At 46.6% G+C, this 14,419-nt stretch overlaps 1 protein-coding gene across 3 annotated transcripts in view; it reads left to right on the top strand.

The window, feature by feature from the left end:
- Positions 1 to 14,419, top strand: part of LOC118363424 (protocadherin-15-like) — a 318,783-nt gene that overhangs the window by 135,508 nt on the left and 168,856 nt on the right. For all 3 annotated transcript variants that reach the window (XM_052491888.1, XM_052491871.1, XM_052491880.1), the window contains exons 9-10: positions 7,165 to 7,273; positions 9,664 to 9,776. In XM_052491888.1, the coding sequence (XP_052347848.1) occupies positions 7,165 to 7,273; positions 9,664 to 9,776 (222 nt within the window). The remainder of the gene's footprint in view (positions 1 to 7,164; positions 7,274 to 9,663; positions 9,777 to 14,419) is intronic.

Below are 14,419 nucleotides of genomic sequence, written 5' to 3'. Positions count from 1 at the left end.
CTCTCGTACCTTGAGTGGAAGCACCGGTTTATTTAAATTGTTACTAATCCAAATGTAAAGTGGATACTCACGGTCAGGGAACTTTGGAACCCGGCAGACACGAGGAAAATAACATTTTCCAGGCAACCACATTAAATTGCGCTTAAATTCTAGAAATCCAGAAAATGATGGTTATTATCACTCCTTGAATGCACCCGATGATTGAATCCCAGACTCCACAAAAACAAAGACCTTGAGTAGCCCAGCTATTGGCTAACTCTATTGTAGATCTATTCCAACGTATTGTTAAATTGAGAGGCTGACTGGATATTTAATTTCTCAACGTAGACTTTGAACTGAAGCCTTTCTTGTGATTATTGTGATTTTGCTATTCATTGTAAATGTTTGTAGGTCCTATGTAGCCAAATTGTATCTATAATCGTATGCTATCATTCATGCAAGCCAACGCCTCACCGAAACAGGTGTTCTATTCCACGAGCCAGTGCTTCGCCTAAACACGTGTTCTACTCCGCTAGCCAACACCTCACCTAAACAGGTGTTCTACTCCGCTAGCCAACACCTCACCTAAACAGGTGTTCTACTCCACTAGCCAACACCTCACCTAAACAGGTGTTCTACTCCGCTAGCCAACACCTCACCTAAACAGGTGTTCTACTCCGCTAGCCAACACCTCACCTAAACAGGTGTTCTACTCCGCTAGCCAACACCTCACCTAAACAGGTGTTCTACTCCGCTAACCAACACCTCACCTAAACAGGTGTTCTACTCCGCTAGCCAACACCTCACCTAAACAGGTGTTCTACTCCGCTAGCCAACACCTCACCTAAACAGGTGTTCAACTCCGCTAGCCAACACCTCACCTAAACAACAGGTGCTCTACTCCGCTAGCCAACACCTCACCTAAACAGGTGTTCTACTCCGCTAGCCAACACCTCACCTAAACAGGTGCTCTACTCCGCTAGCCAGCGCCAACACCTCACCTAAACAGGTGTTCTACTCCGCTAACCAACACCTCACCTAAACAGGTGCTCTACTGTTCCGCTAGCCAGCGCCTCACCTAAACAGGTGTTCTACTCCGCTAGCCAACACCTCACCTAAACAGGTGTTCCTCACCTAAACAGGTCCGCTAGCCAACACCTCACCTAAACAGGTGCTCTACCAGTCCGCTAGCCAGTGCCTCTCCTAAACAGGTGTTCTACTCCAGCTAGCCAACATCTCACCTAAACAGGTGTTCTACTCCGCTAGCCAACACCTCACCTAAACAGGTGTTCTACTCCGCTAGCCAACACCTCACCTAAACAGGTGTTCTACTCCGCTAGCCAGCGCCTCACCTAAACAGGTGTTCTACTCCGCTAGCCAACACCTCACCTAAACAGGTGTTCTACTCCGCTAGCCAACACCTCACCTAAACAGGTGTTCTACTCCGCTAGCCAACACCTCACCTAAACAGGTGTTCTACTCCGCTAGCCAGTGCCTCACCTAAACAGGTGTTCTACTCCGCTAGCCAGTGCCTCACCTAAACAGGTGTTCTACTCCGCTAGCCAACACCTCACCTAAACAGGTGTTCTACTCCGCTAGCCAACACCTCACCTAAACAGGTGTTCTACTCCGCTAGCCAACACCTCACCTAAACAGGTGTTCTACTCCGCTAGCCAACACCTCACCTAAACAGGTGTTCTACTCCGCTAGCCAACACCTCACCTAAACAGGTGTTCTACTCCGCTAGCCAACACCTCACCTAAACAGGTGTTCTACTCCGCTAGCCAACACCTCACCTAAACAGGTGTTCTACTCCGCTAGCCAACACCTCACCTAAACAGGTGTTCTACTCCGCTAGCCAGTGCCTCACCTAAACAGGTGTTCTACTCCGCTAGCCAACACCTTGCCTAAACAGGTGTTCTACTCCACTAGCCAGTGCCTCACCTAAACAGGTGTTCTACTCCGCTAGCCAACACCTTGCCTAAACAGGTGTTCTACTCCGCTAGCCAGTGCTACTCGCCTAAACAGGTGTTCTACTCTGCTAGCCAACACCTCTCCTAAACACGTGTTCTACTCTGCCAGCCAACACCTCTCCTAAACAGGTGTTCTACTCTGCTAGCCAACACCTCTCCTAAACACGTGTTCTACTCTGCCAGACAACACCTCTCCTAAACAGGTGTTCTACTCTGCTAGCCAACACCTCTCCTAAACACGTGTTCTACTCTGCCAGACAACACCTCACCTAAACAGGTGTTCTACTCTGCCTAGCCAGCGCCAACTCTCCCTAAACAGGTGTTCTACTCCACGAGCCAGCGCCTACGCCCAACTCCTCAAACAGGTGTTCTACTCCGCTAGCCAGCGCCTCCTTAAACAGGTGTTCTCCTAAACAGGTGTTCTAGCCAGCGCCTCCACGAGCCAGCGCCGCCTAAACAGGTGTTCTACCAACACCTCTGGTGTTCTAGCCAGCGCCTCCCTAAACAGGTGTTCTACTCCACGAGCCAGCGCCTCGCCTAAACAGGTGTTCTACTCCGCTAGCCAACTCCTCACCTAAACAGGTGTTCTACTCCGCGAGCCAGCGCCTCCCCTAAACAGGTGTTCTACTCTGTTAGACAGCACCTCCCCTAAACAGGTGTTCTACTCCTCAGGTGTTCTAGCCAGCACCTTACCTAAACAGGTGTTCTACTCCGCTAGCCAGCACCTCACCTAAACAGGTGCTCTACTCCGCTAGCCAGCGCCTCACCTAAACAGGTGTTCTACTCCGCTAGCCAACACCTCACCTAAACAGGTGTTCTACTCCGCTAACCAGCACCTCACCTAAACTTGTGTGCGTTTCTTTCGCCTCCAGATCTATTCCATTGACATGATCAAGCAGCGTTTCTGCTGAAAAGTAATACATGTCCTTTTTTGCTGACTTTCCACTATATCCTAAGAGAGTTGCAGAAGGTGAAACTGTTGTCCGTGAGAAGGCAGTGGTGCACTAGAGCCATACCAAACACAGAGGACTAAAACGACATTTGCTTACATTGAGAACCTTCCACACTCCGCAGCCAAGTGACAGAACAAGGGAACAGGAGCCTTAAGTCAAGTTCACACCACTGGTTTGGGTGGCTGGTTCCTGTACTTAATCTGAACACTAGAACGCACTCAAGGACACATTTTACGAGTGCTGTGACAGGCGGCATTATGCGATTCTGATTATGTATGCCGTGGCGAAGCCAGCATAACCTCTTATCAGGTCTTCAAAACACCCCCACCTCATCCTGTCATCCCCATCACTCAGGGGGCTAGTTCAGTTTCACATGTGTAATTATGTACTGTTATATTCCTCTTGTCTCTCTCAGACATCCTCCCTGTCAGGCAGCTCTCCCCGTTATCTCTTTAATGCGCCTCTCATATCTCTTCCGCCGGTGCTCAACGAAACATTTAAATCATGCTTCAACTCATTTATTGAGGCTCAGTACCGCTCAGGTACCTTGCAGCTTAGAAAAAGAGCACTACCTGTGAAACGAAGCTTGTGATTAGAGGGGAGGAGGAGAGGGGTACAGCAGGTCATAGGTCAGATCCCAAAAACTCCTCTTGGTCACGATGTTATGCCAGCGGGTCTCCTTTCACGGCACACTTGGTTTGAAAGACAATATCTCAGGTCAGAATCCAGGAAATAGTGAGACGTTCTAGGGAACAGGAGCCAGGAGCAAGGAGAATGTTCTTGGGGAGAGTGGAGGTGCATTCCCCAAGACAAACTGATCCCTCCTGGCAGCCTCTTTATATCCTTCCATAGCAAAGAGCTAGAGAGCCTCTCCGGAGCAGGAATAACATAAAAGGTCATCCCAAACAAGGCTGAAGTGGGGCTCCAATGCTTTTTCCTCTGTCAATTCTACTATTTGGCTCCCCCCCCCCCTCCCATACGCAGCAGTACTCTGGACGTCCTCTGTGGCTAGTGTTAATATCATCTAACATACCATCAGAGCTGAGATATCAGATTGAAAATACACCACTGAGAGAACAGTAGGTAGGCAACTGCTAGTGACTGTTGACAATTAACACAGGAGGCTTTGAAAGTATTGTACCCCAGTGTTGAGTGGAGCATAATTGCTTTGTTGGTGACGGGTGTGTATACAATTCAATGGAGAGTGTAATACATTAATTCACTGGATAATTCGTTTGCTGGCTGAAATTTAAAGTTGGAATAATATATAGCTAATAATGAAAATGTGAACAGACAAGTCATTCCAAAACGAAGACGAGTAATTGGCCGTTTTGAAAACAGGTGCTGATCATATCATATGCAAAACCGTCAAATTATACCCGATGCAGAATCTTTTAATTGAAGTTTCTTGTCAGTGTTCACTCTATATCATAGAGGAATCTGGAGATGCTCAGCATTCATTTGGAAGGTTGGGTTCATCTGAGTAGAGTAGTGTGGAGTAAAGCAGTCCATTGACTTGTCTTCCTGTGGGTTAGTGAAAATAGAGGAGGGGCCAAAGGGCTGCCGTTTACTCGTTACACCATCACAGATCACACTCCACCAGAGAATCCATCCTCGTTAATTACAGTAATAAAATCCTCCTGTGCTTCAACCGGTCCCTTCCTCCAGTTCAGCCGTTAAAACGCCCAGCCGACGCTCAGTCAACCATTGATTATGGGCCACGGATGTGGAACGGAGCGGAGGACCCTGGCTGGTCTGCCTGAGAAGGAGTAGTTATGGTTTCATCCAGATCAAAGGAAATACATTCATTTGGCATCATGCCTAGTTGTGTATTTCAGTCACATGAAATATTCATCTGTATCAGTCAGTCTGAGTAGTATTATTTGTAAAGAAAAGGCAAAAATCTGGACTTTAAATACAGGCTTCTAAATAATTGAATGTATCACTAAAAATCTATATTCCCTTGCCTTGAATGAGGCTGATTCATTCTGCAAATCAACTTAACACAGACACGTATTGTGATGAATCATCATCATCATCATCATCACCTTCACGCTATTTCATATAAATGCATTTCCATGTTATCTGGACACCAGTCTTGTCTGCTGCAGTTCCTCAGGAGATAAGGGCTGACTGAGGGAGTATCATCAGAGCTAATCTGTCCACTGAGGACAGGGCCCCGAAGAGTCATTAGATTTACTGCAGTCATACTGGGGCCATTGTAGTTGCAGTGTCTGAGGATTACAATGGGCCCCACGGAGATAAATCTTTGCCAAATTGTGCTCATGATCTATGATGAGGGAGGGAGATGTACAGAGCAGAGAGGAGTGGATGGGTGGCAGGTAGCCTAGTGGTTAACAGCTTTGGGCCAGTACCTGAAAGGTTGCTGGTTTGACTTGGTGAAAAATCTGCCGATGTGCCCTTGAGTAAGGCACTTAAGCCTAAATGCTCCTGTAAGTCACCCTGGATAACACTGTCTGATAAAATGTAGGCGACCATTTTTGCCTCCACTTAACAACTACTCATAGGGCTGTGTGAAGTATGATGATCAAGTAACATGGGGAGGAATGACAGGAGGAAAAGCCTTTTGTTTCATTCAGAGCTTGATTCCAGGTGGCTTTATTACGGTTCTGACTAATGTCTGACCTCCTTGTAGTCTCTGTACTCTGCAAGGTAAACAAACCGAGATGTCTGTAATTTATTCCACACAAACAGCGTCTATCTTTGCAGCACCTCAGCTCCTCGAGCTTGTCATCAATGTCTGTCACAAATTGTCATTTCCTGCCAACCAGCCCCCGGAGCATATGGTCCTACCGATGTTTGTGTGTGTGTTTACAGCAGCTGCTCGAGACTTCTTCCTGGCACACAGAGATCACAATTATGCTGTGGGGTCCCTGTAGGGGTCATGACACACGCACATGCACACACACGCACACACACACACACACACACACACACACACACACACACACACACACACACACACACACACACACACACACACACACACACACACACACACACACACACACACACACACACACACACACACACACACACACACACACACACACACACACACACACACACACACACACACACACACACACACACACACACACACACACACAGAGCCTTATTTCAGAGGCAACCAGGCAGCTAACACTGGTTGAAACTCATCTTCACTCTTAGCAGTGTCACTTGGTTTCTCTGAGGAGAGTTGAGTTCGAAATGAGCTGCTTATTTACTGGGACTGAGACTGGGTCCCGCTTGTTGTTTGTAATTCTGCACATCTTTACTCCTCCCCCAAGGCTGGGGCAACTTGGAATGGAGGACCAGTTACTCACTTTATTATTTCTTCTCCCTTCCTGTTCTCTCTCTCTCTCTGGAGTCTCTCACTTTCACAAACTCTTTCTCTCTCTTGCAAACTTTATTTTTCAGTCTCTCTCTCCCCCACCGTCTCATTCCCTCTTTTCCTTTCTCTCTTTTCCTGTCTCTCTTTTCCTACCCTTTTCTCTCTTTTTCTCCCTCTTTCTCTCTCTCTCGTTTTCCCTCCCTCTGTTCCTCTCCCTCTTTCACTCTTTTCTCGCTCTCTTTTCCTCTTTCTTTCTTTCTTTCTTTCTTTCTTTCTTTCTTTCTTTCTTTTTCTTTCTTTCTTTCTTTCTTTCTTTCTTTCTTTCTTTCTTTCTTTCTTTCTTTCTTTCTTTCTTTCTTTCTTTCTTTCTTTCTTTCTTTCTTTCTTTCTTTCTTTCTTTCTTTCTTTCTTTCTTTCTTTCTTTCTCGCTCTCCATTCCTCTCTCCCACACTCTCTCTTGTGCTTTCAACCTCTTAAATGACATAAACAAGTGTTGCACCGGGGAGAACAACACAAATGTCTGCAGTTCATTGGTCTTTGTGACAGACGCTGTGATAAAGTGGTCCACAAAGAGGTCACACAGTTTATTCACTGTTTGAAGAATACACCTTTTACTGCAAAGCAAGTCAGCAGAATCTACATGACTTGTGCTTTGCCCATAATATTTAAGTTAGAGGTACAACTGAAACACTGAAATTATTTTGCTGTTGCTGCTGTGAAATGCCAAGATAACTAATTGAGGAAGATTGTGTCCAACGCCATACATGAATTCTTCATCATTTATTTTCACCCTTTTAGCACAGCAAGAATGGAAGCTCCCGTATCCCACACTGTGGAAATGGCTCTTTTTTATTATTTTAGTATTGACAGCCAGATAGAACTAACCATTACTCTTTCATTTCAGAGCAAAGTGAACCCTGTCAACGTGACTCCCGTCATTCAGGCCGTGGACCAGGACAGGAACATCCAGCCTCCGTCACAGAGGCCAGGCATCCTCTACTCCATCCTCATTGGTAGGTCCCTGTTAACACGGCTGTCATCTACAGTGCATTCGGAATGTATCTACACACAATAACACGTAATGACAAAGCGAAAACAGGTTTTTAGAAATGTTTGCACATTTATAAAACAGAAATACCTTATTTGCATAAGTATTCAGACCTTTTGCTATGAGACTCACAAAAACAGGTGTATCCTGTTTTCATTGACTTTCCTTGAGATGTTTACACAACTTGATAGGAGGCCACCTGTGGTAAACGCAATTCATTGGACATGATTTGGAAAGGCGCACACCTGTCTATATAAGGTCCCACAGTTGACCGTGCATGTCAGAGCAAAAACCAAGACATGAGGTCAAAGGAATTGTCCATAGAGCGCCGAGCATGGTGGTGGCAGCATCATGCTGTGGGGATGTTTTTCAGCGGCAGGGACTGGGAGACTAGTCAGGATTGAGGGGAAGATGAACGGAACAAAATACAGAGAGATCCTTGATGAAAGACCTGCTTAAGAGCACTCAGGACCTCAGACTCAGGCAACGGTTCACCTTCCAACAGGACAACGACCCTGAGCACACAGCCAAGACAATGCAGGAGTGGCTTCGGGACAAGTCTCTGAATGTCCTTGAGTGGCCCAGCCAGAGCCTGGACTTGAACCTGATCGAACATCTTTGGAGAGACCTGAAAATAGCTGTGTAGCGCCATACCCCAAAAGAGTTGTCTGTATTCGCTGCCAAAGGTGCTTCAACAAAGTACTGACTAAAGGGTCTGAAAATACTTATGTAAATGTGATACTTATGTTTTCTTTTTTATTAATTTGCTAAAATTTCTAGAACCTGTTTACTTTTTGGCATGTGTAGTATTGTGTATAGATTGAGGGCAAAAAACAATTGAATACATTTTAGAATAAGGCAATAACGTTAAAAAAATCAAGGGTTCAAGGGTTCTGAATACTTTCCAAATGCACTGCTATATACAGTCACCACTCTACCATTGCAGAGGGAATAGCTACAGTATCTCCCGGGGCTGCAGAGGGGATAGCTAGCTCCCGGGCCTTCAGAGGGGATAGCTAGCTCCCGGGCCTTCAGAGGGGATAGCTAGCTCCCGGGCCTTCAGAGGGGATAGCTAGCTCCCGGGCCTTCAGAGGGGATAGCTAGCTCCCGGGCCTTCAGAGGGGATAGCTAGCTCCCGGCCCTTCAGAGGGGATAGCTAGCTCCCGGCCCTTCAGAGGGGATAGCTAGCTCCCGGCCCTTCAGAGGGGATAGCTAGCTCCCGGCCCTTCAGAGGGGATAGCTAGCTCCCGGGCCTTCAGAGGGGATAGCTAGCTCCCGGGCCTTCAGAGGGGATAGCTAGCTCCCGGGCCTTCAGAGGGGATAGCTAGCTCCCGGGCCTTCAGAGGGGATAGCTAGCTCCCGGGCCTTCAGAGGGGATAGCTAGCTCCCGGGCCTTCAGAGGGGATAGCTAGCTCCCGGGCCTTCAGAGGGGATAGCTAGCTCCCGGGCCTTCAGAGGGGATAGCTAGCTCCCGGGCCTTCAGAGGGGATAGCTAGCTCCCGGGCCTTCAGAGGGGATAGCTAGCTCCCGGGCCTTCAGAGGGGATAGCTAGCTCCCGGGCCTTCAGAGGGGATAGCTAGCTCCCGGGCCTTCAGAGGGGATAGCTAGCTCCCGGGCCTTCAGAGGGGATAGCTAGCTCCCAGGCCATCAGAGGAGATAGCTAGCTCCCAGGCCTTCAGAGGGGATAGCTAGCTCGCGGACCTGCAGAGGGGATAGCTAGCTCCCAGGCCTGGCCATGCAGAGGGGTGGTGGTTGTGGGGACTCAGCACAGGCAGCAATAGCCAAAAGGCTGGTGGTGGGGAGGGAGGGAGGATGCACTGGAGAGATGAGTGGGAGGAGGGGTAGGATGAGATGCATTTCTGCCGGCAGCGGCGAAGGGGAGTGGAGGGCCACCTGTGGTGAGCTGAGATGAGCAACGCAGGGCTATTGCAGAGCTGGAGCAGGCAGCAGCACAGCTGTAGTCCCTGCAGGGATTCATGCTGATGTGGAATGCTCCCCTCCTCGCTCCCCGGCTCTCTGGGAGGCCAATAAAGACATGTCTGGGCGAGAGAGAGAGAGACCTGTCGGTCAGAGACAGCGATGGATCCTGTCTGGAAGCAGTTCAAACCCTTCAATCCCTCCGCCTTCTTTACCCCGATCATTTGAAAGCAACCTGGTATTCTCTGACATACACTGACAATAAGCTTTTAATACTTTTCATTATAATTACAGTCATGTATACGTGTAATGACAGGTGCAGTAAAATGTATTAAAAGTAACGGTATATAGAAGACTTACAGTATTCTCCTAAAGACTCCATCTTCTCCCCTGACTTTCAGAGTGACGGTTGCTTATTTCCCTGTCTCCCGGTTTTAGGCAAGCCTGAGACGTACGTCGACTTCTTCTCCCTGAACAGAACCACCGCCGAGCTGCAGCTCCTCAAACCGCTCATCAGGGGCCTGTACAATAGATTTGACTTGGTAATCAAGGTAATCAGAATAAAGCTCTGTAGCCCAGGATGCTCTCTTCATGACAGGGTCATGGTCTTTTATTCTTATTAAGAGGGGACTGATCCGGTAAATCACACCTGGAAAGAGGCAGAGGCTGGGGATGCACTGGCTGTAGGTGTGTGTGTGTGTGTGTGTGTGTGTGTGTGTGTGTGTGTGTGTGTGTGTGTGTGTGTGTGTGTGTGTGTGTGTGTGTGTGTGTAAACCCCATCAGGATGAGTCAGGTATCTCACACACCATCGCCCAGGAGGCTTGTTGCTCTAAACTCCAGAGGGCGATGATCCGTTAAGTCTCTGCACGCTACAAGGATCCTCCCACTCAGAGGGGAATATGAACATGAGCTTCTGGAGATAGAGCTCCTTTATCAGGCCAGGGGAAACTCCTGTACGACAGAGGGCTCAAAGTCAGGAGCAAAAAGCCCAGTGCTGTGTGTTATATGACATTTTTTTGTGATTGCTTAGGCACCAACTTTGAAACTATAGGCAATTTTTTTGCAAGACTCTACACACCAACCACAAAACCTTACTCCAAACCAGCACAACATTATACATCTCTTGCAAAAGCAAACAATTCTTGCAAAACTCTTCAAACTCTTTAAAAAAAAATTAAATGTGGTTTTGCGTCTACAGTACACACAAACCATCATTTGAATGAGCACACGAAGCACCGATGGTATAACTGGAAAACACTTGTGGCTTTTGCTTTTTCTGTTTGCAGGGAAAAGCAGTTTGCAATAAAGTTTTGTCATACATGTATTAAACACACATACAGTCGTGGCCAAAACTTTTGAGAATTACACAAATATTCATTTCCACCAAGTTTGCTGCTTCAGTGTCTTTAGATATTTTTGTCAGATGTTACTATGGAATACTGAAGTATAATTACAAGCATTTCACAAGTGTCAAAGGCTTTTATTGACAATTACATGAAGTTGATGCAGACTAAATATTTGCAGTGTTGACCCTTCTTTTTCAAGACCTCTGCAATCTGCCCTGGCATGCTGTCAATTAACTTCTGGGCCACATCCTGACTGATGGCAGTCCATTCTTGCATAATCAATGCTTGGATTTTGTCAGAATGTGTGGCTTTTTGTTTGTCCACCTGCCTCTTGAGGATTGACCACAAGTTCTCAATGGGATTAAGGTCTGGGGAGTTTCCTGGCCATGGACCCAAAATATCGATGTGTTGTTCCCCGAGCCACTTAGTTATCACTTTTGCCTTATGGAAAGGTACTCCATCATCCTGGAAAAGGCATTGTTCGTTACCAAACTGTACCTGGTTGGTTGGGAGAAGTTGCTCTCGGGAGGATGTGTTGGTACCATTCTTTATTCAGGGTTGTGTTCTTAGGCAATATTGTGAGTGAGCCCACTCCCTTGGCTGAGAAGCAACCCCACACATGAATGATCTCAGGATGCTTTACTGTTGGTATGACACAGGACTGATGGTAGCGCTCACCTTGTCTTCCCCGGACAAGCTTTTTTCCAGATGCCCCAAACAATCGGAAAGGGGATTCATCAGAGAAAATGACTACCTCAGTCCTCAGCAGTCCAATCCCTGTATGTTTTGCAGAATATCAGTCTATCCCTGATGTTTTTCCTGGAGAGAAGTGGCTTCTTTGCTGCTCTTCTTGACACCAGGCCATCCATCCTCTCCTTTAAGTTCTTGATGATCCGATAAATGGTTGATCTAGGTGCAATCTTACTGGTAGCAATATCCTTGCCTGTGAAGCCCTTTTTGTACAAAGCAATGATGACGGCACGTGTTTCCTTGCAGGTAACCATGGTTGACAGAGGGCGAACAATGATTCCAAGCACCACCCTCCTTTTGAAGCTTCCAGTCTGTTATTTGAACTCAATCAGCATGACCGAGTGATCTCCAGCCTTGTCCTCGTCAACACTCACACCTGTGTTAACGAGAGAATCACTGACATGATGTCAGCTGGTCCTTTTGTGGCAGGGCTGAAATGCAGTGGAAATGTTTTTTGGGGGATTCAGTTCATTTGCATGGCAAAGAGGGACTTTGCAATTAATTGCAATTCATCTGATCACTCTTCATAATATTCTGGAGTATATGCAAATTGCCATCATACAAACTGAGGCAGCAGCCTTTGTGAAAATTCATATTTGTGTCATTCTCTAAACTTTTGGCCACGACTGTACACACAGGTATGCAAATGTGCAAAGTTTTCCGAACATAACACACTATCAATACAAATGAGGGGGAAATGTTCTAACACTCCTAAAACAACAAAAGTGCAGTAGAAGAAAACTAAACCATTTATTCTAGAACAAAAAGAACATAAACAAATGTGGCTCCATCTCACCTTCTTTGTGGGTCTGGTCATAAGACTTCATCCACATCACATGTTGTCTTCAGCTGGGCAGCATGGAAAGTATCGTCTGGAGTGCCGTATTCAGGCCTGGCATGACCCCTGATCCATGTCTCCACAAGCCTCCTCTATTGCCTGTAGAAGGGGTATGTGTTGGTGGGGCTGGTGATCATACACCTTCCAACCACATGCAGAGAAGAATTCTTCAATAGGACTCAAGAACGGAGAGTATGGGGGGAGAGATGAGAAGTGGGTGACCTGTGAACCAATTGCGGACCAGCCCGGTGGAAACTAACATTGTCCCAGATGATAACGTACCTGGGTTGTTCTGGCCCCTGGTCATTAGGGATTCGTCTGTTGTTGAGGGTGTCCAGAAATATGATCATGCATGCAGTGTTATACGGGCCTAGAATTGCATGATGGTGAAGGATGCTGTTTTGACTAATAGCTGTACACATTGTTATGTTGCCACCACGTTGTCCCGGGACGTTGATGAAGGCACGGTGTCCGATGATAATACTGCTACGGCCCCTTGTTTTTGCAAGGTTGAAATCTGCCTCGTCCACATATATTAGCTCATGATGCACTGCATCTGCTTCTAGCTCAATGACTCTCTGAAAGAGTCAAGACAAGACAATGTAGCACAGTAGGAAAAGACATGGATCAGTCAATATGATGTAGCACCATACACTTCCAGATCCAGTACCAATGATAGGACAGTATAGCTTACTTGCACATATTCATATCTCAGTTGTTTTACACGGTCTGAGTTTCTTTCGAAAGGGACTCTGTACAGCTGCTTCATCCTAAATCTATTGCGTTTCAGTAGACGAGACAGTGCAGAGAGACTCACTCTGTTGACGTTTTGGAATATGGTGTTATCTCATTATGTGGTCCTGCACGTCTCGGAGTCTGATGCTGTTATTTGCAATGACCATATTTACAATGTGGGTCTCCTGGTCTGGGGTGAACAGTCAACCTTCTCCACCAGATAGTTTTTTTTGCAGTTCTGTAAAAGCATTTGAGTGGTTTTAGTGATAGATCCTTCTCATTATGAACGTAAAGACTACAGCACTTACAGTTACTTACTGGTTCTCATTTTGAAATATCCAGGTGATACCTGCAACAGTTTAGCGGCTCAGATTTGGCTGAACCCGTTGCCCAGCCTCCCTCATGCTCATCCCATGGTTGACAACATGGTCAACCACAGTCGCTCTGATTTCATCAGTTATTGTGTTCCTGACTCCCTGTGCACCAACAGCCAGTATACAGAAGGGTTCTCCAGCTGTCCCAATACGAATCCCTTTTGGTTTCAGGTACAACCATCTGCAGAAAGGGTTCTACTTGAAACCAAAAGGGTTCTACCTGTAACCCAACAAGGGTTCTTCAAATGGTTCTCCTATGGGGACAGCCGAAGTACCCTTTTAGGTTCTTGATAACACCTTTTTATCTAAGACCAGCAATGTGCTTGAGTGATGTTCTCCTTCAGGATTCAGAGTGCCCTCCTCCTCTCTCTTTCCCCTTCAGCTTTCGTCTTTCCATTCCTCCCTTCTCCCTCCCTCCATCCTTTCCTCTCCCTCCATCCCTCTAGTCTGAGAGTGGGAGAGATCAGCACAGCAGTAAACCCATTTACCAGTCTGCCCTGTCCTCTGTCAGTTATAGAGTTCTAATCCTTTTTTTTCTTTTTTTACAAGGCAAAAAAAACTAAATCATTATCTTTCCATAAGCATCTGTTGCTGTTGGAAAGTTTCTTTGAGGCTTCATTGAGTTGGAACTTGCCAGGCTGCGAATAAAGCAGATACTGCCCTGCGGCTGCGTTTAAATATAGACACACGGTATGAATAAAGCAGATACTGCCCTGCGGCTGCGTTTAAATATAGACACACGGTATGAATAAAGCAGATACTGCCCTGCGGCTGCGTTTAAATATAGACACACGGTATGAATAAAGCAGATACTGCCCTGCGGCTGCGTTTAAATATAGACACACGGTATGAATAAAGCAGATACTGCCCTGCGGCTGCGTTTAAATATAGACACACGGTATGAATAAAGCAGATACTGCCCTGCGGCTGCGTTTAAATATAGACACACGGTATGAATGAAGCAGATACTGCCCTGCGGCTGCGTTTAAATATAGACACACGGTATGAATAAAGCAGATACTGCCCTGCGGCTGCGTTTAAATATAGACACACGGTATGAATAAAGCAGATACTGCCCTGCGGCTGCGTTTAAATATAGACACACGGTATGAATAAAGCAGATACTGCCCTGCGGCTGCGTTTAAATATAG

The sequence above is a fragment of the Oncorhynchus keta genome, chromosome 3 (genome assembly GCF_023373465.1).
Source record: "Oncorhynchus keta strain PuntledgeMale-10-30-2019 chromosome 3, Oket_V2, whole genome shotgun sequence".
Lineage (NCBI taxonomy): Eukaryota > Metazoa > Chordata > Actinopteri > Salmoniformes > Salmonidae > Oncorhynchus > Oncorhynchus keta.
The sequence above is the reverse complement of the archived record's forward strand: the minus strand, read 5'-3'. Positions and strand labels throughout refer to the sequence as shown.